The sequence below is a fragment of the Stegastes partitus genome, unplaced genomic scaffold, assembly GCF_000690725.1.
Source record: "Stegastes partitus isolate 25-593 unplaced genomic scaffold, Stegastes_partitus-1.0.2 Scaffold443, whole genome shotgun sequence".
NCBI classification, from domain to species: Eukaryota; Metazoa; Chordata; class Actinopteri; family Pomacentridae; genus Stegastes; species Stegastes partitus.
Genome location: NW_007578174.1, coordinates 415,280 through 437,267, shown reverse-complemented (window position 1 = coordinate 437,267; position 21,988 = coordinate 415,280). Strand labels below are relative to the sequence as shown.

The 21,988-nt window shown below is 42.9% G+C and overlaps 1 protein-coding gene across 2 annotated transcripts in view; it reads right to left on the bottom strand.

Moving 5' to 3' along the window:
* The window catches only part of strbp (spermatid perinuclear RNA binding protein), an 85,742-nt gene that overhangs the window by 9,960 nt on the left and 53,794 nt on the right, over nucleotides 1-21,988 (bottom strand). For both annotated transcript variants that reach the window (XM_008286234.1, XM_008286233.1), the window contains exons 4-11: nucleotides 14,417-14,679; nucleotides 12,532-12,700; nucleotides 9,426-9,693; nucleotides 4,943-5,061; nucleotides 4,014-4,109; nucleotides 3,470-3,581; nucleotides 2,733-2,830; nucleotides 481-586 (exon numbers count right to left, since the gene is read on the bottom strand). In XM_008286234.1, the coding sequence (XP_008284456.1) occupies nucleotides 481-586; nucleotides 2,733-2,830; nucleotides 3,470-3,581; nucleotides 4,014-4,109; nucleotides 4,943-5,061; nucleotides 9,426-9,693; nucleotides 12,532-12,700; nucleotides 14,417-14,679 (1,231 nt within the window). The remainder of the gene's footprint in view (nucleotides 1-480; nucleotides 587-2,732; nucleotides 2,831-3,469; nucleotides 3,582-4,013; nucleotides 4,110-4,942; nucleotides 5,062-9,425; nucleotides 9,694-12,531; nucleotides 12,701-14,416; nucleotides 14,680-21,988) is intronic.

Below are 21,988 nucleotides of genomic sequence, written 5' to 3'. Positions count from 1 at the left end.
AAAAAGCAGAAAGATTCCTGCGTGAAGCAACGTAAAGCAATTTCATCAAGGCTGCCGCGTCCTTGCTGTGACACCGGAGACGGTGTCCTGAAAAAAAATCGGAGGCACAAAGAACATACCTCATCCTTGAAGCTACTTTTTGTGATGCTTAATGATGCTTATTGATGCTGCTGCTAGTGCTCCGGTGCAGAAAAACACCTTATACACCCACAAAGGTCATGTCAAGTGTGAAGAGATTAGACAAGCCCTTGTCTGACCCAGATACTGTAACTGAACCCATCTTACAGTGTCCGTGTGAGAAAAGAGGCGGACAGACGGAGAGAGTGAAAAACCTGCAGACTGAAAGCCAGAGAAGGTGGATAATCAAGTACATGCAGACAGAACGACAGGCGGACGTGTGAATGAAAGATAGAGACACACACACGGAGGCTAACGCGAGGGATAAGAGTTGAGCAGACAGGCGGGTGGACAGGTACACACCTTCTTTATCAGACCAAGGATATTTCTGTGATGGTTTATTTGAGGGAAGAGGCTCCATCTCTAACACCTTGTAGATCTGTCCGAACGCCATGAGTCTGAGAGCATGCTGTTGAATGCAAAACACACACAAAGGGGGGGGAAGAAAAACAAGGGAAAGCTGAGAAACAGAAATCTACATCGACAGATTTGACATTCACAGAATCAAAACATGTGCTGCTCTAATAGCACTGAATGAGTATTCCAGAGTGTTAGTATTTAGTATTGCGTCTCATTCAAGCTGGATGCTATTTTCCCCATTATTCCCCCACCTGCCTCTAGAACTTCTTTCTGTTAAGGGTCTCAAGCTTAAGCCGAGAAACGGTTTTCACAACTGAGCTGTAGTCTCACAACACACACACTGAGTTTCATGTCTAAAACTGGTGGAGGGACCCGTTAAGCTAATGCAAATTAAATAAAATTCTAAAAAGTCTAAATACTATCCTGAGACATTTTACCCTCTAACTGAATCATAAATTACAAATGCAGAGCAGGCTTTTTATCTAGCCTTCACACTATGATTACCAACTTTAAGCTTTGCAGTTTGCTACACACAGTCGAAAAATTGCACAGACATGCATTCAGATATTCTGTTTTAACAACAGCCTTGTGTGTATTTCAAGAACGGACACTCATTAGAAATGTGCATTTTGTTCTTAAATTCTGTTGTGGAGCGTTCATTAAATTTGAAGTAAAGCTGCATTAATAAGGCAGGACAAAGCAGAAGAAAGAGGTTGTAGCAACATTCATGAAGGCCTAATTCAGACACAGAAGTACACGGGAAAACTTGCACATATGCAAGAACAGAAAAGCTTCTTAATGCAGTTGCACTGATGATCGATTAATAAATTAGTTGCAAGACATCAAATAAATCGTCAACTATTCTGATAATTGATTAATTGTTTTGAATTAGGGGCTGCAAGGTGGCTCGGTGAGGACACCCGGGATCTTTCTGCATGGAGTCTCCATGTTCTCCTCATGCAGCGTGGGTTCTCTCCTGGTTCTCTGGCTTCCTCCCACAAGGTCCAAAAACATGTTGAGGTTAATTGGTGATTCTAAATTGTCCGTAGGTGTGAATGTGAGTGTGCTTGGTTGTCTGTCTCTAAGTGTAGCCCTGTGATAGACTGGTGACCTGTCCAGGTGTCCCCTACTTTCACCCTGAGTCAGCTGGGATAGACTCCAGCCCCCTGTGACCCTAGTGAAGATTAAGTGGTGTATAGATGATGGATGGATGGTTTGAATTATTCTTAAAGAAAATTGGTTCTGAATAATTCTGTTTTTGCTGATCCATGACAGTAAACTGAATGTATTTGAGTTGTGGACAAAACAAGACATTCGAGGACATCGTCTTGGGCTTCACGAAACATTGATTGACATTCTTCATCATTTTCTAATTGACTAATTGATAAAATAATCCAAAGATTAATACACAATGGTAAAAAATCCAGAAGTTACAGCCCTATTTCTAACAAAACACCTCGCTATCTTGCAACACACAGCATCAAAACTGCAGTCAAACAAAACCAGAGCGACCCTGTGCTTCAACTTCTCTCCTTTACCTCAAATGACATCAGCAGGCACAATCACGGAGCAAGTCTTTATGTTCGGTTATCATTCTCAATCTGCTGTACACACTCGCACAAGCAGAAACGCAACCAAATGGCACACAGTGGCTCTGCTAATATAAATCCATTAGGGAGGTAGAGTGTCTCAGATATTCATGACGCCTGGTGTAGCTCATTGACAGAACAGCTCCCTCTCTCCTATCTGCTCTTGTATCTGCTCCAATACAATTATCCCCATTGACATTCCAGCCTCGTTCAGGCTGCCTTCAAAGGAAATGGACGGCAGGATTCACTAAGCCATGCGGCTCAGAGGCTGCCCTGCTCGCTCGAGTGTGTGCGTGAAGGAGGACATGACAGCGCGCACACACACACACACACACACACCGCATGCACACAAATACTGTCCTCGGGGTGTCAGCGATGGATTTATGGCTCGCAATGGCAATAGTTTCCCACACCAATCATTAAAATGCAGCACCGTGCGCTCCCGTGAATGTGTGCGTGCATGCAGATGGTGCGGTTGGGGTAGCGATGGGGTCTTCCTGTCTGGTAATAGGCGTGTTGCTTACTGATTCCCACACACTGACAGCTCGGGGCAAGTAGGGTTGGGTGATAACAACACTCTCTTTACGCTGCATTGTGTGCGTGTACCTGCGCGCTGTAGGTAATGGCCTCAGCCTGCTGGTCGGTCATGTTGGCGAGTGTGTTCGTTGGCTCTTTCTCACATGGGTCGTGTAAACCTGGACCACCTGGGGGATGTGACAGAAGACGACACACACACACACACACACACAAAGTCAGATGTTGTCAATTTACGCGCTGACACTGCAGCTCAGCAACATTTAATTAGGCTTCACTGCCACGACGTAGGTGACAGTGAAAATCCTGACAATTAAAGTGACAGAGAAAAATCCAATCTGCAGCCTGTAATTGCACCACAATTGTTTTAAATTTATATCCTGCAGGTGAATAAATATTCCTATGTGGCATACGTTCCCCCTCCTCCCCCCCGTGAATTAAACATGAGCTGTTTTTATTTGCATTTTGTTAAACCTTTTTTCCTGTTTTTAAAAATCTACTCCATTCTAAAGTAGGACCTTAATAAAACAAAACTCAGCTTTATGCAGACACGTTTTTCCCCGAGGATGCATAACATTTTGCGAAGAAGCTATTCAGCTGCTTCTAATTAAGATGCTCTGGTAATGATGACCCGCCTCAGACAGCTGTGCTCTACTGGGTCATCGATAATGACTCGACCTCTCTAACAGAAATGTGCCGAGCAGAGCCGCGACGTTTCGGCTCATCTACCAATGCCAAGCATTTCCATTCAAACATGCATGTATGAATTCTCGGACCTCAACATGCATCCGACACGCGTGACACCGTACCTGGTAGCAGAATGCCTGAGGCCAGACACTCCATGACACGACGCAGGGCTTCTCCTGCCCCGAGCGGTCTGTTGCAGGTGGCGATGGCCTTCTCACAGATGAGCTCTAAGGGCTGCAACAAGAGACGAACGCAACGATTAAGAAAATGTGCCAAATAAAGGTATCCAGCCCCTTCACACAAAACGCACGTATGGGAAATTACACTGACAGAGAAATTAAACTTGGTGGAAAGTGTTGGACTGACAACACATTTATCACCATCTGTTACCACAACTTTTAATTTACATAATATACTCTCTAAACCCAATTCATCTCGCTTTATAATCCTTCAGAGTTCTTCAGCGTTATACAGCCCACAGTTCATTTAGGGATCTCAAAGAACTTCAATACAAATATGGCTACTCAATTATAGCGAGGAGGCGCGGGGCGTTTAAAAAAACAGAACATCACAATAAAATGTGTAAAAGTTCACGAGGGCTGAACACTTTCTTCTCGTTTTACAAGATTAACACTCAAACACAGGTAATTACAGCAAAAGACTCACCCATCCCTTGAGAGGTTCCCAGACGGGGTGTCTATTGCACATGTCTCTTAGTATCCTGAGAACGATAACGCAGGACTTGAGTCCGTTCACTCGAGCCTGAGAGGGACGAGGAGGGAAGCAAGAAGGACGATTAAAGAAGCAGAGGAAGGTACAAACTGAGTGCAGGAGAATTTAAACACACACAGATAACAGCCTGCTTTACACCACAAAGCCACAGTGACTATGAAGCGATCGTATCTGTCTAGAACTGTGCGTGAGCTCTGAGAACACTCATTTACAACAGTGAGGATATTTAATTTAGCTTACTAACACAGTTTGCTCTCAAATTCTCTTTGTGTTTTGTCTCACTCTTCAGAACAAACATACATTCTAAATGATGTCTTATTTTGCTTTTAGGTTTGTTTTTTTTGTTTTTTTTTTCCAGTAAGATAAAGTGAGTCGGGAGATAGATGGGGAAGGGTATGGGAGGAGAATCAAAAGGGAAGCATTGACATACTGTACAGAGCAGGCAGGTTCACATAATAGCCAAAAAGAAAAACAAGTATCAACCATTGCTTTTGTAGCTTTACGATATTTCTTACATTCACCCTTTTCTAGTTCATATATCTATAATGATATATATATAAAGTGCAATATAAGAAAAAAATACACTTTGGAAGACAGATAATCTGCATTTTTTTGGAACCGATGTGTAATTTATTGTAATTATAATCTTATGTGCATTCAATTATCAAATTATCTGTTACAGTGCCAACGTATAAAATTCAAATTTATGTCAGTAAAATGTGTTAATTTGCTCGATTACTCTAAATTGAGTGGGCATAATAAGCGCCACAGTGTTAGCTGTCAGTGAGCGTATTTCCCTCTGGGTGAATCGTCAGGCTACAATAAGCATCGGGCACGAAGACAGGAAGTGAGTGGGTGCCGACCTGGAACCACTTGGCGTGTCGCAGCGCTGCCAGGGCCAACAGACATCTGTGTCTATCCAGCACCTCCCCCTCCTCCTCCTCCTCAGCCTCCACTCTGTGCGCAGCAGCAGCACCCAACACTGCCACAAAACAATAACAACCCGATATAGAGAACGTAAAACACACACACGTCATGTCATGAGTGTGTGTGTTTGAGTGTTGCGTGTGTGAATGTGCGCAGACACACGGGAGAAAGGGCGCGTGAAAGCGTACATACACACACACATGCATGGATATTTTTTTGGTTACATACAAGGCGCTTTTCATGCCATAAAGTTGTTCTCTCCTTGTAGGAAGTGCTCGCTCTGCGTACGGTTCACGGATCTGTGATGAATGCTCAGAAAGGCTTACTCGCTCTTTAAAAAACAAGTGTGTCATTTCCAACACTTTGTCGACTGCTTTACGTGGATATCGTGTGTCCCTGCCACACACGCGTGTTGAAAATTACACACTCTGGTCAATAGTGATTTAGTAGTTTCACATCCATCCAGTTACTGACAAATCGGTGAAAGGGAGAGCAACTGGGGCCACAAGGGAAGAGGCAACTTTGTGGGATGGAGAACCCCCAAAGACATACACCAAACAAATACCTAAGGAGTGTTTGATTTACTGTGTGCGGGCACTGTTGGGGGCACATCCACTTATTGCAATCTGCCCAGCAAGATAAATCAATCTCTCCTTCATGTATTTGAAGAGGACTTCTGTTTATTTTGATCCAGTCTGCACCAGGCAGGAGTCAAAATAGGAGTTTGTTTTTCTTCTGGATTACTTAAGGTGCACTTGATTTCACAGGCTCATCGAGAAATGGTGCAGAGAAAGCAGTTCAACAATCTGTCTGGGCAAACACAGAATCAAGCGCTCCTAAAGTAGAACTTAAAAGAAAAAAAAAGAAAAAAAAAATCTAAGATAGTTTGACCCAGTCTGAGACAAACACAACACAAGAGGGATCAAGGCAGGGTTTAGTCAGAGCATCGTGGTTGGTAAAAGAGGAGCATTCGTATACGTTTTTTTTTTTTTTAAATGTAAGCGTTTGATTCATGCTGCCCAACACACCAGGCACGTTGAGTTACTACCGCTCTCCACCATTCTGCTACTTGAACTGCAAAGTCTACGATGTGCAAGGCAAGCTGAATCAAACGCATTTGTGTATGAATGAGTGCAGTTACATGGAGTTTCCAAAGAAGGTTTATTATGTGCAGGAGCTACTGGAGATGAAATAAAAAGAGCCTTTTTTGGTCTCTGTGAAAACACAACTAGGTAAATATTTTCCTCATCACTCTCCCGTAAAAAGAAAAATCCTTTCCTCAAGAGACATTAAGTCGAAATGTCAAATGTGTGTAATGCGTAGCGGCACGACAACATCCATCTCACATTATCCTCGAAATGCAGTGTGGCCGCTTATCTGTCTGAGGCATGCAGTGGTGTGTGTGTTCCCGTGTGATGGTGAATCCTAAGGTCTGTCGGAGGTGTCCCAGCTGCATGTGCTCTGCTGTTAGTGGATCATTACAGTCTTTCTCTTGTCCTCCCACTGTTCCCTCAAACGCTCCGCTGGCCTCTCCCTCGCTCAGCACTCCCCTTTTGTCATTATCTCCGTCTGCGTTACCGATGCCGTCTTGTCCCTTAGTCTCATTTGAAAAATTCCCTTTGCTATCGTGTCTCCTCTAATTTCCTGTCACAGGGCCCTCCTCCGCCTCTGTGACCGCACAAAGCAAGTGAGCTGTGTCAGCGTGTAAAGTGCACGCATGCATGCTAAATGTGTGCCGAGACAACTTATTTTCAGTGAAATATTTAGCCTGAATATAACTATTTAATTTCTGAAACAGCTAAAATCGAACACAGGACCACCAGATCACAAGGCAGCTGATTAAAGTGGAAGAAAAAAATCACTATATTGACTAGGTGACATCAAATCAGAAGGCATTATTGATTTATCTAACTGTATTCATATAGCCAGGGCTTACTGAAACATTCTGTACACATGCAAAAACAGATTTCACTGCTGCCTAACGAGTGTGAGCTCTGCCTGTGCATCTTCTACAGATATTTTAACTTCATCTTACGCTGAGGAGGCACTGACATTGGACAGCGCCACTGGTGTTTCTGCCTGATGATGCATGTGTTGATGTGCAAAAGTATTAGACCTTGCCTTTTAAAATATGATCCTCATAAATCTGAGCAATTAGATATCCAGCGTGACAGGTATTTGTATCCGTCAAGTACAAAATATGACTCCGTGTGTGTGTGTGCGTGTTGCTTCTCCTATTGGTTGAGTGAACACGTGTGCGAGTCCGTGTGCCGCTCTTGGTGCGTTAGAGAGAAAATATGAGCGCTCCCTTCCATCTTGCTGAGGCATGTGAGAATGATGTACGGCTAACCTTCGTGCTATCTTTCATCTCTCTCTGAGACCTGAGTGTCTAGTTGGATGGGAGCCACAGGATGGATGGGCAGCTTGCTACTGCTCGGTTATTGATTTCGCTGGCCTGCTGGCCTTGCTTCCCCATCCCACCTCCCACAACTAATTATAACCAGTTCCTGCTACCTATGAAAACAGGGGATTGGGGACAGATTGTTAGTCGACTGGATGTCAGACGCTTCCTGCATGTTTCAGCTACGGTCTGTTACCCTTATTTGTCCTATATGTCTCTAAGTAACTTCTTTTTTTTTTTTGAGTAAATGGAGCGGCATACTTAGTATTCAGTACTTGAGCCTTGAGATGTTGTAATTAGTAGCCATTTAACTAAAACTGAACTGACCTTTTACATTCATTTCATTACTTTACATGCACCTTAATTTCAGAGGCTGGTAATCTGCTGATCCCAGGTCTGCCTGAGCTGTAAAATCCAGCCACGCCCCCTCGTGACACTGCAGAAAGATGGCTGCAGCTACAGTGGAGGATTGGTGTGAGACAACGCATCCTTGACCTTCTTCTTTTTTTTTTTTTTTTCCTGCCACAGTTTGGCTTTCAAACTGTGCTACCGGCTAATATTAACAGACTACACTGCAGTGCAGGAAGAGCCAGATGGGAACACTGGTTTGAGGTCAGCGCATAAGAGAATCATACAGAAAGTAAACTGACAGGCAGCAGCGATTCAGTTTGTTGTTTTGCTTTTTTGTGTGTGTGTGTACAATTTGTTTTGTAAGATGCTTGGCCCTTTGCCCTCACTGATTGGAGATTCTGGCTGTCTATGAGAACTGGGACATCTCTATTGCAGTAATCAAAATTTAGGAACACTAACGTATTCACGCTCTGTGTTTACTTTGCGACATAACAGACATTGATTTACAGTATTTGCAGAGTCATAATGTAATACAGGGAACAGAAAGCTAAGAATGTAATCTAATCTTTGCTTCGTGTTGCGCCTAATGAAGTATAAAATGATGCTTTCAATAGCTTGAACAAATTTACACTTTTATGTCCTCGTGTTGCGACTATTGCAGAGCATTACTCTTGTTTAAGCCACGATGCAAGTCTACAATTCAAAATTTATGCTACAGATGCACTCACACAGACGCTCTCATATCACCTCGCTGCTCGCTTTGTTGCACTGGCTTCTTGCAAAATTTAGGATGGATTTTACAGTCCTTTACTCAAGCCATTACTTTGAAGGCACTACAGAGTTTGGTTCCACCACAAATCAGGGGGCTGCTGATAACTTATTGGTCCCGCGGCCTCTTAGGAGCTCCTGGTGGTGCCTCGCTCAAACGTCAAGCCTCGTGGTGACTGAGCATTTTCTGCTCTGGCTTCTAGATTATGGTCTCTCTCTGAGGGCTAGATCATTATTAATGCTTCCTTGCACTGATTTAACTTGACATTTATTTATTTTTTGCTTGTGTTTGGAGTATTTTCTTTTGCAGTTGCTTTGGCTTTTGTCATCTTTGGGGACTGTAAGCACTTTGCAACCCTACTTTTGAGTTTTATAAAAAAAAGTTCTATCTAAACTAAGTCTTACTTTTGTAATATTCACACTGAGTTGAGAGTTACAGATTAGGGACGTTGTGCTTATGTGTACGTAGTAGGTTATCTAATTAGAACGATGACAGATCAACAATACAGCTGTAGGTTATTTACTTTTACCTGAGGAAGACCTTTTACGGTTCAAATGATATCGTGTCCACTTTAAATAAAGGATATGTGAAAATGGCAGTATTGTTGTTGGTATTTTTTCTTTTGCTCAAGTTGCTCGTCAGTTTATTTTTCAGCAGATACTTTTATAATCTAACTCAGGTAGTTATTTTTGCTTTCGGCTACTCTACCCACCTCTGCCTGTACCTGTCTTGTCCTGTGTCAGCATCAGTTGATGAGGTCAAACCTCTTGTTTGAGAAACACAAAAACAACTGAGTTCTATAATAACATACACACGTAATATAAAATTGAATTGAGTGTGTGTGTGTGCAGGGGCGTTACCTCAGAAACCAAGAAAACTTTCCGATCTGTGTTCCTACCTCGACCATTTTTCTTTTCCTGCTCCTCTTCTTCCTCCACCTCCTCCTCCAGCTCCTCTCCTTCCTCCCCATTCTCCAATGTCGCTCCCTCCTCCTCCTCCTCTTCTTCTTCCTCCTCCTCCTCTTCTTCTTCTTCGTCCTCGTCTTCCCTCATGGCCGGCGAGGTGAGGGCAATCTTCAGTGTGAGTTTGGGGTCTGTTGTAGTTTGTACCAAGATGGCCGCCTCAGGCAAGGAGCTCGTGACCTCATATTTCTCTTCTGTCAGCTTCTGTCGTGTGTCAACAGACAGAACCGGATGGTCAGAAGCCAAGGTCACAACATGACTCGGTACAGATGAAGAGACAAAATAAATCTGAGCCTGCTGTGGCCTCCAGATGCTGCAGCAGCAGCATCAGTAGGTGCAGCAGGAGAAACACTAAGTGAAAAATGTGCACGAGAAAAAGTAAGACAAACTGATTAGCCTTGCAGATGCCATGTGTCCTGTTATTTCTAAACCACAGGGCTGAAACAGTATTTTAAAATGTGATAAGTATACAGGAACCATTTCTCACAGGACAGGAGAATTCACTTTTTTTTTTCAATTAAAGCAAAAAAGGCTGATTAGATCCAGCAGAGCAAATCCAGCATGGATACGGACTGTCAAATCATCAAATAACTGTTATATAAAAAACTCATGAGGAGCTGTGAAATGTATCTGTTGAAGACAAAGAGACCAAAGATCATTTGATGTGAAGATGAAAGCCAGCACAGGCTCTAATCCTCTGAGTTTTACAGACATTGTAGTGATGGTGTGTTTACGTGTCTACCTCTGTGCTGCCTTCGAGCCGCACATCCATTTTTGAAATCTGTATAAGCGCCGTGCTTCATTCAGCCTTCATTCTGAAGAAATCAATTACTGCTGACCTTTGTGGTCAGGACTGAGGCGTACTGACGATAATGAATTCATGTCAGCATATGCGGCGGCCACACTTGTTACTTGATGCACGCATGTGTGTAATAAACGAATGAACACGCTATAACTCCCATTAACTCATATGCACAAAGGTACACACACAGACTTGTATAAAATCACAAAAAACTACAAAACATTGAATAACAGGATGCATACTAAAACACAGAGTTCATGGAGTGATGGTTTGTGAGTGCATATCCTTTCTGTTCTACCTGCTCATGCTCTTCCTGCAAGTCTACTCTGTGTTGTTGATGCTTAATTATACAGTTTACATTATTGGGAGATGAGTCTGTCTACGCAAGCACATTGTGGGGATGAACTGCTCATAAAGAGGAAAAAATAGTGCCACCAAGTCTACTCAGTTGCTTTAAGTTTGAATAATTAACGTTAAAGTTAAGTTCAGGTTAAGATTAAAGCCTGACCGATACGAGGGTTCAGGTATTGAAGGATTGGCAGATGTTTTATATAGAAATATACATGAAAATAAAAGACAACATCACTTGACTCCACACCTGCTCTGCTGCATGTGCTGCTGACAGTGCTGAGAGCTTTAACACTCGCACTGACAAGAGTCAGAGCTGTACGGTAACAGCATTTCTAAATCACCTGAAACATCCTTGTTTTGCATTATGTTCTGAACACACACACCAAAAAACCACACAACCACAAAAACCAGACAACATATACGCGATACATCTGTGAGGGTCCAATATCAGGCAGTAATATCAGCCGACCAATATATCTGTTGGGCTCTAGTTGAGAACACAATAAGGGTTGGGGTTATGTATTCATTATGCTTACGGTTGCAGGAAGCCTCTAGGTTATTAATGTAAGTGTCATGTCCGCTTAAGCGACAGAAACAAGTGTGTCTGTGGTTTGTGCACGTCTTTCAGATGCTGTTTAAGTGAGCAGCGGGTCGCAGAGGGCCTATCTACATCCCATTTGGCTCTGATGAGAAAATCAAAATCTCTGGTCACTGGGCTGAGACGTCAGATTACCTCCCTGCCCACAAACACCCACAGGAGACACACACACACACACACACACACACACACACACACACACACACACACACACACACACACACTTTTTCACGCTCGGAAAACATAACTGTGAGCAGAGAAGAGGCACCGGGGGAGAATTTATTCATTGGGTAATTTCTGCACTAGCCAGCTATGTTGGAAAATGTTTCCTACAATTTGTAGTTATTGCTAAATGCTTCTCTTAGCTCTTTAGTCATTACACAAACTTCACCTGGCTGCAACAACGCATTTTAAAACTAATTAATTAAGGGATTTGCAAGGGGTGTGATCCCTGGAGGCTACATAGAGACTGTAAGAAGGTTTAGATTATAAGACATAGCAAACAACAAGCACAGAGGTCAACGTCACAGCATTTAAAAAAAGAAAGAGATGAAATGTGCCCTGCATGTTTGAGCCGACATTTTTTGTGCTACTCCGTGTGGACTGCAGGTGTCTGTCAGTGCGCTCTGTATCTCGTGTGCGTATGAATGTCAGGAGCGTCACTGCTGTGCCATGACTCGTCAATGAGGAAACGCGACACTGACATACTGACGAGAGTATTAATCACAGATGAGTCATACATACTAAAACACCTCTTAGCTTCTCACTTGACGATATTGCTGTCTCTTGCCTACTTGCACTTGCAGAGCAACAGTCACAATACTTTTCTGTGCACTCACAACACAGTGCACGCTGGCAAATTCAAGCAGAAACACTCATATAATGTGGAAGATTATTCAAATAGCTTAACTTCTGACATTAGAAGAGGTCTGCGCAATAAAAAATAGTACTTTCTTGGATTAAATGTGGCAGACTTTGACGTCACTGAAGGGCTAAAATGCAAATGTGTGTACAGCCACCCTTTAAGACTCCTTCCTCTCATTATGGTGGGCATGTCTGAATAAAGCCACAGGGAATGTTCACATACAAGTGACCCGAATGACAGACTGCTGCTCACTTTACCAGATTGATGAAGCCAGCAATGTTACGTATCACATGTCTGCAAAAGGGCGTGTGTCAGCGGCATGTTTGTGAGCAGGCGTGTGAGAGGACACACATGAGAGGCAGCATATGCGCCTGCATTCAAGCCTCGGTTCGCGTGTGTGTGTGGGTCTGCGTGTGCGTCACTAACCTCAATCTGTGTGGGTAAATTGTGACAGACAGTGTCCAGCAGTGTCTGTGTGGGTTTGTCTCTGCACATCAACACCAGCTCCAGGTCCATGTCGCCTTTGATCAGGAGTCCTTTGGCCACCAGACCGATCCTCATCACTCCGCACAGCACGCCGCCACTGCTGGACTCCCTGTTTTTGAAGAAAAGTAAACAACACATAATTATCCTTCTACTGTTTTTTTTGTTGTTTAACTGTAAATACATACATTTTAATTTGCATCTGGAAGAACTCAAACGGTACCATTTTTCTAACATAACCTATGCGTTAGCCCTTAGGGAGTGAACAAAGTATTATAAAAGCGCAAAATGCCATTGATATGGATTTAAAGCAGAATAATATACTGTCACATTATTAAAATTCCTATTACATACCTAATCCTACAATTATCCTACAATTTTGTGCCGTATCTAATAAATAAAATCACACCTCAGGCTTTAGGTCTAATAAAAAAAAAAAAAAAGCGAGTTCCTATCTTATTTTGCTCAGCATAATACCCACATTTCATGCAAACAATCTTTGGAGAGTAGCTGCATGATTAAAAGATTAAAATACAAGGTTCCACTTGACACCGCAAAATAAGATCAGACAAGGCAATTCAAGACTTTAATGAGAAGTAGTGAACCATTAATAAAAAGATTCATAAAGATAGCCAACCATGGAGACGATGCCCAGGGATTTTCAAGTGGTGGAGTTCATTTCCTCTTGAGCAACACGAGCTCACTCTGCCTGATAGCAAGCTTCTCACCTGTGTCTACTCTGTCGGTTTTCTTCCCTTTTTTCCGACTGCCTCCATGCATAAATGAAAGATATCGAACATGGACGGCCTCTTTGTAGGGCAAAAAAATGCCACAACAACTGGTCAATTATGCAGGACTGCAGGTTTATCGACGGACAACAAATGTGCAATCAATTAGGTCATTTATCAAACAAGTCTGGCTCCAGCTTCTCGAATGTTTTTTAAATCCATTTTTTCTTTTATATCGTTGTAGCTCTCATTTATTTTCATGTTGGGAGCTGGATGAGAGGAGGTCTGTGCTGGACGACTGGAGACATCAGGGTTACAACAAAACACCAGGAAGTCATTTCTCCCACCAAAAAACGGTTTGGATTAAACAAACTGGGTCGACTTTTTCATGTCTCGGGTTAAATATGAATAAGAGGGGAGTTATAGTTTTCTCTAAAACCATGGTACAACCTGCTCTCATCAAAAGTAAAAGAACTGATCTATTCACTTACTGTAAACATCTTGGCGTGATACTAATGTGAACTTTGAGTGCAGCTTAGTAAGTTCTATAAGTTTAAAGAACTGTCTTTGTCCAGATGCAGCCGAGATATTCATGCAACGATCCTGTCATATATGTTGTATTGCATTACATGTTGTTGGGGAAACAGTTTACTGAGCTTTGCAATATTTACATTATTTTCATGTTTGTAACTTGTTAATAGCTTAGCTTGCTTGTGGTTTTGCTCTTGCTTGGTATATTAGATCCTCTAGATTATTCTCTATTAACTGGTACTACATTTGGGACAACAGCACTGTCTGTGATTGTGTTGTTGTTTTTGTTCTGACATGCCAAAGGATTGCAGATGGTGACATTTATGTTTGAGCTGTACTCTGTTCCTTTTCATTTAAAAAAATAAAAAACATCACAAGTTAATTAGAGAGTTTTAGTAGAAAATCTATTATATGTACCAAAAGGATGATGTATTACCTCCATAGTATTTGATTTTGGACTTAAGTTAGACAGAACAATCAATGCATTTTTTTAAACCAACAATTACCAAATGACCAAATCATGAAAATTCATATTATTTCGAGGCCCACGAGGCATCATGTCCGCCCACCTGTAGCCTTCGTTGGACTCCTCGGTTTCATCGCTGGGCTCCTCACCAGGGTCGTCCTCCTCTGTGCTGTCTGCTGGTTGGCTGTCGAACTGGTTGTGGACGTCGCTGCTGCTCTGATCCAGCCAATCGGAGACGTGTTTGAGGGCGCACTCGACAGTGGACACCAGCGTCTGAACGGCTTCTAGCTCGTGAGAGGAGGGGTAGATGGTGGAGTGCTTCGCCATGACGTGGCGGTCATCGTTACTAAAAGAGCGGAAGGACCTCTGAAAGGGCAAACGAGAAATACCAGAGAGACAGGATTCGCGTTTAGCATATTCTGATTAATATTCACAGGAAACACTGAGACGTGGGGGGGATGCGTTCGTACCTGTAAACAAACAACACACATAAGCGCACTCTTCTCCCATTTGTCTGCAGCAAGGGCATAACTGGAGAGAGGTTTTCAACAACAGATTGAGCTTTAATCCATCAAATCAAGGCTTTGGACTCCCTGTTGGGCACTGATTTTTCTTCATAATACATCCAAAATTAAAAAGGAACACACATTCGCCCAAGGACTAATCCGACACAACCAAGAAGCAAAAAAAAAAAAAGATGCACTCTGCCACTCGCTGTTTCACCGACCGTGTGTGCAACTGGTTTCTTGTGTGTAGGAGTACGTGCTGTTTTCCTGCAGACAGACCATGTATCTCTTTTACGGCAAAGGGATCAATTCTTAACTCAATGACAGTTCCGATATAATGTCAGTGACCCTGACATGTACACACAGCTTTCAGAAATTCATCTCACCACCACCACCACCACCACCACCCTCGTATCCTCTTCACCTGTCCTAATTCAATCAGACATTTTGGCCTTGGGAATTTATGTCAGCTCTTCACTCTTTCTCATTTGCTCCTTCCTACACTCTCGGAGGCACGAGGAGGAAAACCACAGAGGAAGGACGGCAGGTGCGAGGCATCAGACACAGAGGAGAGCAAATGAGATAAAATAGAGGAAGCCTGCCACGGAAACCAAGAAGGAAGAGAGCAGATAGCAGAAAAAGGCGGGCTGTGGGAATAGCACGAAATCTTTATAAGGAGAAAAAGGACAGAAACGGGGAGTGGGAGCGTAGGCTGAACTCAGAGATGAACGGAAAGATAAAGAGATGAAGGAGAGGAGCAGGTGTAACAGAGGCCTCTGTGATTTACATCGTGCAGTTAATACCGTCCAGCTGGGTCCCTGTGCTTATGTGCATTCATATGAGCAGCCTTTGTACATGTCAGCTGTTTACATTATGTCAGGTATCATGACATCTCAGTGGGTGGTGGTAAATGGAAAAGACTTTGCTATGCTTCAGATTATTTTAGAATCTGACTGCTGGGTGTTAACGAATCTAATTGAACTTAGCATAATTACATTAATAGCTCGCTGCAATCTATTATCAAAGCATAGCATTTGCTGTAATACACATAAATCCTCTTAGGCAACAGTATAATAATTAACAGAAATACTTGTATAACAGCTAATTAAAATCATAATGTATTATTTTATATTAATTCCTTTTTAATAGCTAACAGCAGCATCACCTCTGTTGTGCTCTCAGTGCATTTTTACCCAAACGTATGTCATCTACTATCTTGTAGCTCGCTTTGACAGCATTTATCATATCTCTTTCTTTGCTTTCCCTCTTATTTTAGTAATAAAAAGACATTATAGCTAAAAAAGAAACAAGCGACACTGCTCCTTTGTACCCTGAATCTGGAGGACGGGGTTCATTTTTAAACAGCGGGGGTTATCGCATGATGCTGGGGAAGCCTGAGGTGCACGACGAGGGCGCTCTCAACGAGCTGCAAAGTAGACCTGCTTATCTCCAAACCCCACATTTCCCTTTATTCACTACACACATCTGCTCAAAGAGAATCACACGCCGGGCATCATAACAACACGCAGACGCACACACACACACACACACGGCTCGCACACGGCTCGCACACGGAGGAGACGTGACCTTTTCTGAGTAATATGGATAGTGTAGCTATAGTGCTACTATCAATCTCCTTGAAATCCAAGGACCACCTGCACACACACTCACACACACACACACGCTCCCGTCACTTCAGAGAACATTACAATGGCTTAAATTCATTTTCTGGAGGCCCACCCGCAGCACTAACCCCACCGGCTGTCTGACACTAACCTTAAACCAAATCTTAATCTTGAAATTTACTGATTTATGTTGTGAAGAGTCGCTTTTTGACCCCAAAACGGGAGGCGACTCCCCACAATCTGGCTGTGTAAACTAATTTATGTCTCCACAACCTGAGTAATGCAAGTACACACACACACCATCCTAATTGAACTGGTGACATTCTCTTTCACTAGCGAGATAAAGCCATTAACAGAATGGAGAACAAGCGCTGCACAATAACTGCAGCCTCGCAGCCTGTGTAGCTCAGTGTGTGGAGTGCCGCAAGAGCATTTGGCAGGGTTACACTCTCCGTTCCCACTGAGACTCCACTGTGATTCTCCGAGCTTTGGCCCGGCAAACCGGAGTGACACGGAGCCAACGTAGATACCTTGAAAGGACATGTCAGCATTTCAATCTATTTTGTTTTTCACGTTGTTATGTCAAAGCAGGATCACCCAGCATGCTTCATTTTTAGTTTTTTCGTCTTTTGTTTTTTGTTTAGTAAAAGAAATATCTTCCTTTCAGTGCATCTTGGCAGCAAAAGTGGACGATGTTAGGGACAAATACGATGCTTAACTGAGTCACATTCTCTTATATATAGCAAGAAAGACAATTCTCAAATTGTGTATATTGAAGGACAGCCGGACTGTGGAGGACTGGCACAAGGAGGTCCCGAGGATGCTCCCTCTGGAAACGCTGACCTGCACCCTTCATGACAACGCTGAAGGATTTATGAAGATGTGGTGACCTATCCTGGACAAAATGGACCCATTCTAGTCTGGGCTTTGCTCTATTAGGTCCAGAATGAATTGCTCTATTAGGTCAACACTGTTCCAGTCAATTTGAGAAACAATGACACCCTGGTGGTGTAGAGGGGTGAATATCTTGATTGTTTGCTTGTGTTGTTGTATTTTTTTAACCTTATTTATTTTTATTTAATCTCTATTTGTTTGCTTGTTTACTTATTGATACCTGCTGTATGTTCATGTTTGTTCAATGGTTAAAAAAAAAAAAGTGGGAAAATAACCTGTACAAAAATACGAACCTCAATAAAGAGAAGTTAAAAAATAAAAAATAAAAAATATTCTGCCTCTTTCCTTTAATGCTCCAGGACCAAACATGCCAATACTATCCACTGTACTAGTGTAGAAACCATTAGCTGATTAATTGAATGAATCAACACTTTTCACTAATTGAAAGCGGATTATCTCTGAGTTTTTCATTGCTGGTTGACTGAAACTAATTTGTGACTCATTAAGAAAAGAATGTTAATTAAAATAACTGTACCCTGCAAAAAAAATGAACAAACCAACCTCTCTTTAGGGAAATGTTTCTTTTCTTTAAATTGTGGCTTAAGTAAAGGTTATCGTGCAAAAAAAAAAAATGTGTAACTGTGAGTGTAACCCGGTGTACCGACACTGCTGTGCGTCTTGTTCCTGTGTGTGTGTGTGTGAGTGTGTGTTCTTGGAGCGGTGTTTAACAGACCAATAGTTGCGGATTTTATGAGCTGTTGCTAATGGGAGCTTCTGCAGCCATAAACCACATTACGAGGAGAGTGCCTATGTATCCATGTATGCGAGTCGGCGCTGCTCGACCGTGGGGGGAGTTGTTGCCCAGCTGCTCTGATCACCATGTAAATCAGAGCAGTTAAGGAGGGCCCACTGACAAGAATCGACCCCCCAGGCCAGCATCTGCCGCGATAATGCCGAGACATTTAGACAAGTGACATGATCGGCGAGCTGCTGTGGTAAAGACAAGGCTCGGTGCAGGATTTCACAGAACTGAATTTAGAGGAAAGCTGGACGAAAAAGTCAGATTTAATAAAACTATTGACTTCACGGCAACATTATTTTAGATGTTTTATTACTGCGCTCACCTTGACCAGCACATAACTTGGAGGTCAGCTGTGCGATATGCTCCCCGGTCCTGTGTCCATGTGAGAGTGACGGTATAATAAATTACACACGATGATTGAATCACGAGGATTGCGAACAGTCCGCAGCGTCTAAATTAGTTTGTGTCCAATTTCAGCAAGTTGACCCAAACCTGAACCGCGGTAGGAAAAATTTACTTCCTGTGTTTTGTCGGGCTGAGGTGTTTTGGTATCACAGTCTAACGGAGGGAAAACATAAACACGGGCCAATGCAAGTAGCAAAGTGTGAAGGCTGCAGTTCAGATATCTGCTATGCAGCATGTTTGACGCAGGCTTTAAAGTGTCGTGTCAGTGGTTTTACAAATATTCATGTTGTCCTCTTTGTGTGACAGTTTTTATCTCATATGTTAATGCTCCATCACGTTTTAATCTATGGCACTGTAAATATTTAACTGACGCTTGAATTTAAATAATTACGCCACAAATCAAAACGCAATCACAACATCTGTCAGAAAAATCCCAATCAGATATTTTCCTCACATCGTTCAGCCCGACAACGAAGACAAGGTTGTAAACAATATGTAAACAGCTGATTCACCTGCTCTCCTGGAGGTGAAACTCAAAGAGCACAAGATGTTAGTAACACCCTCCCAAATAAGTCTGAGGGTTCGTTTAAAACTGGCATGATCATCTAAATACTCGCGTCCTTTGCCTCTCTGCCGGATATCTTGTTAGCAAAGCACAACGCTCTGTAAAATGTTGAAGGATTTCTAATTGTGCGAAAATAATACTGAAGAATATCTCAGGATAGGATGTCCCAAAAACTGAGTTATTCGCTGGAACATCCATCCATCATCATCTACACACCACTTAATCCTCACTAGGGGGGCTGGAGTCTATCCCAGCTGACTCAGGGTGAAGGCAGGTTCACCTGGACAGGTCACCAGTCTATCACAGGGCTACACCTAGAGACAGACAACTAAGCACACTCACACCTACGGACAATTTAGAATCACCAATTAACCTCAACATGTTTCTGGACTGTGGGAGGAAGCTGGAGAACCCGGAGAGAACCCACACTGCACGGGGAGAACATGGAGACTCCACGCAGAAAGATCCTGGGTGTCCTCACCAGGACGTGAACCGGCAACCTTCTAGCTGTGAGGCAAAGATGCTAACCACTGAGCCACCTTGCAGCCTTAGCTGAAACATGTGCTGCAAATAAAAACCAATGGACATCTACCAAGCTTTCTTTGTTTTTTGTTTTTAACATTCTAAAGCACTTTTTGCTTTCTAAGCTTTTGTTAGCAATTTATAATATTATTGTTAGGAACGTTTAATACTGACTTTTGTGCACATGTATATTAATATTATCTAACTATGAGGTTATTTTTGTGCGGCGTGGACTTAAAACCTACATGCAAAGCGGCATTTTGGCATCGCAGCATGCGAGCTCGGCGAGACTGTATGATTTAACAGTTTGGGCGTACATTTATCATCTAAAGCAGAGCCAAAGAAAATTATTCTACACACAACACAAACGGTAATTTTGTGAAGAGCCAAATATCCGAGGGAAGTAGGAAACTTTTGACATTCTTTCCACCTGAACCAGACACGCGCACGTTTAATTGTTAAATCCCAGCTGTCTAAAAAGCCACCAGCGCTCACCACGCGCTGTGTGTACATATACCTTCATATGCCATTGTTGCGGAGTCCTTTTAGACCACACACTTACCAATTACACTCCATTTCACGCTCCAGTGAAGCCAACCAGCTGGCAGGCCCATGTTACATAACTACATTACACAGCATTTACAACATACTGTGTACTAACTAACGTGCACACACACACACACACACACACACACACCGGTGGAAGGAAACTCAGCACATGTGATGCTAGAAATCCAACACATTTGTTAACAGGCACACCGCACGGGAAGGATGAAATATGCATGTAAACGCCATACAATCGAATTACACAGCGTCTTCTGCACGGACGCACGCAACCACTACTGCCATCCATCACCTCTCGTTCTGTTCCTAATGCCCTGCAGGAAAACCGCTTGGGTTCAAGGTGTTCTGGTCACACACGCACCCTGTCAGGAGCAGCTACTTCACTTTAGAGGCAACACAATCCGATGACTTTCCTCTCCATTGCTGCCGGTCTCTTTCAGGCTTCTCTTGTCTCATCATGTCTCTCTGAAGCCATCTGCTTTAAATTACATGACCCGGTGCCAAGGACAAGGCTCGCCGGAGCCATATCAGTTGTGATTGGAGGGATTCTCCACGCGTCTTTGTCGGGGGGAGGCATCTATTGCCTGTCATTTTTTCACATTATTTTGCCATTTAAGAGCATTGTACAGTATGTGTGTGTGAGCTCAGGCAGTGGGCCAGATGAGGTGTTTGTGTGCTTTTACTTTTAATAAGTCATGTGCCTAAAGTGCCAGCTGAGTGCTTAGATAACAGCGCACAATAAAAGATGTTGTGGAGACAGAATATGGGATGAGGGAGAGAAGAGGACGCGGAGAAAGACTGTGAAAGTGAACAAACAAGAGGAACAAGGGAGAAAATGTGAGGAAGAAGATGGAGGGCGATAACAGGGAAACTGGATTTTAATATTTTTAGCCAGCTGCAGTCGAAACAAAGGTTTGTTTGTCCTGAAGCCAACGACGCAGGCCAGAACAGCTTCACAGCAAAACTCCGCTAAAACCCAGAAAAAAAACAAATCAGCACCTATAAATATCAGGCAAAACAAATTTCACAAGTGGCGTTGGAGAAAATGTCACAGCTCCTTAGCACAACACGGAACCACAAAGAGCGGAAGGAGGAAATAAAACTTCAGAAATCCATCACAAAATAAGCTAAGGGGTGATGGGACAGGCTAAACTGAAAAATAAAAATAAAATAAAAAAAAAAAACAACCCAGTGCCTTCTCTGCAACATCCCAAAGCCTCGGGGAGATTGCATTAAAAATTCATCCCGTGATTTATCTGCACTCTGCTTGGCAGGCCGGCCCGCCACACTCCACTATCCAGTTTTATTGTGCACTCTCTCGCTGTCTTTCAAATTACCACATGTACGCAGCCGCACACGCGTCCGGGCGATAGCAGGGCCGCACATACATCACAATATATAAACCAAATCACACTCGTGGCTGCGGCGAAATACCAAACAGGCCGTCCACGTCGAGCCTCCGACAAACACCAGATAAAACGGGATACAGAACAAAACGTAAAACCCTACACAGGGAAATATATAGAGCATGCCATTGATATGCCCAGACTGTCTTGTTTCAGCAGGGATGACATTCATCTAAAGCCTGCTGTAATCAGTCAAGCTTTTAAACCAGCCTCCCCAAACTACAGCCTACTTTGCACTAAAGGACAGGATTTTTTTATTATTTTATCTGTGTCCTTTGCTCCTGGTAATGTGTCGGCATGGTCTAAAAGGTTTACTGCCTGCCTATAAAATATTATGACGCGGTTTCTGGAAGCAGATGAGCTGACGCTGAACTGTTTTGGGCAGT